The 929-nt window shown below is 66.0% G+C and overlaps 1 protein-coding gene across 1 annotated transcript in view; it reads left to right on the top strand.

The window, feature by feature from the left end:
• The window catches only part of AMH (anti-Mullerian hormone), a 5113-nt gene that overhangs the window by 2633 nt on the left and 1551 nt on the right, over positions 1-929 (top strand). The window contains exons 3-5 of the mRNA XM_009329083.1: positions 5-133; positions 298-484; positions 659-925. Coding sequence (XP_009327358.1) covers positions 5-133; positions 298-484; positions 659-925 — 583 coding nt within the window. The remainder of the gene's footprint in view (positions 1-4; positions 134-297; positions 485-658; positions 926-929) is intronic.

Genomic DNA, 929 nt, shown 5'->3' with positions numbered 1-929 from the left:
CCCATGCAGAGCCTCTGCCTCGCCAGGGACCCCCAGTCCCTGCTCCTGGGAGCTGCCGTAGCATCCGTCACCCGCACCAGCGAGCAGCTCAGCTTCGAGGCTTCCCTGGCGATCAGGCATCGCGGAAAGGGAGGTAGGGACGTGGGAAGCCCGGGGCGGTGGGGGACAGTGATGTCTGTGCCCTCTGAGTCCAGACTCGGGCGTTTGGGATCCTCTCAAGCCTGTCTGTAACGAGGGGCTGTGGGGACGTGTGGGAGACCCCGGACCACCATCCTCACCCGCTTCTCTCCCCACCAGGTGCCCTCTTGCCCCCCACGGAGACCCAGCAGCTCCTTTTCGGCTCCGATGACAAGTGCTTCACCAGGATGACCCCCGTGCTGCTCCTGCTGGCCAAGTCACAGCAGGAGGAGGAGGTGGCTTTGGCTCCTCCTTCCTACCTCTCTGCCGATGGGGTGGTGGACGTGGCTCCGTACCCGCAGCTCAGGTCCGTGGCCCTTGCCGCAGCCATGGAAAAACACAGGGGCTGGGAGCTGGGGGAAGAAAGGGGCAGCCCCAGCCCTTCTGCTGTGGGACTGTGGTGGGAGGATGTGGGGCAGACCCTGGTGGGACCCCTGGGGTACAAGAGGTCCCCGTGACCCTCCCTGTGTTCTCCTCACAGCCCACCCCAGGCGAGAACCGAGGAGCTGCCGTCCCCCACTGCCCCAAGCCAAGCCAACGCTTCATCCCCAGCGCCCGGCAGCAGCAGCCAGTTCCTGGGCATCCTGACCCAGTTCATCCGCCAGGTCCTGAGCCCCTCCAGCGAGCTGCCCACCCAGCCCAGCTCCCATCACTGGCTGGACTTCCAGATGATGGAGACCCTCCCTCACCAGCTTCTCAACCTGTCGGAGGAGGCGGCGTTGGAGCGACTGGTGCAGTCGGAGGAGCCGTCC

The sequence above is a fragment of the Pygoscelis adeliae genome, unplaced genomic scaffold (genome assembly GCF_000699105.1).
Source record: "Pygoscelis adeliae isolate BGI_AS28 unplaced genomic scaffold, ASM69910v1 Scaffold537, whole genome shotgun sequence".
Lineage (NCBI taxonomy): Eukaryota > Metazoa > Chordata > Aves > Sphenisciformes > Spheniscidae > Pygoscelis > Pygoscelis adeliae.
This window is presented reverse-complemented; position numbering and strand designations above follow the sequence as displayed.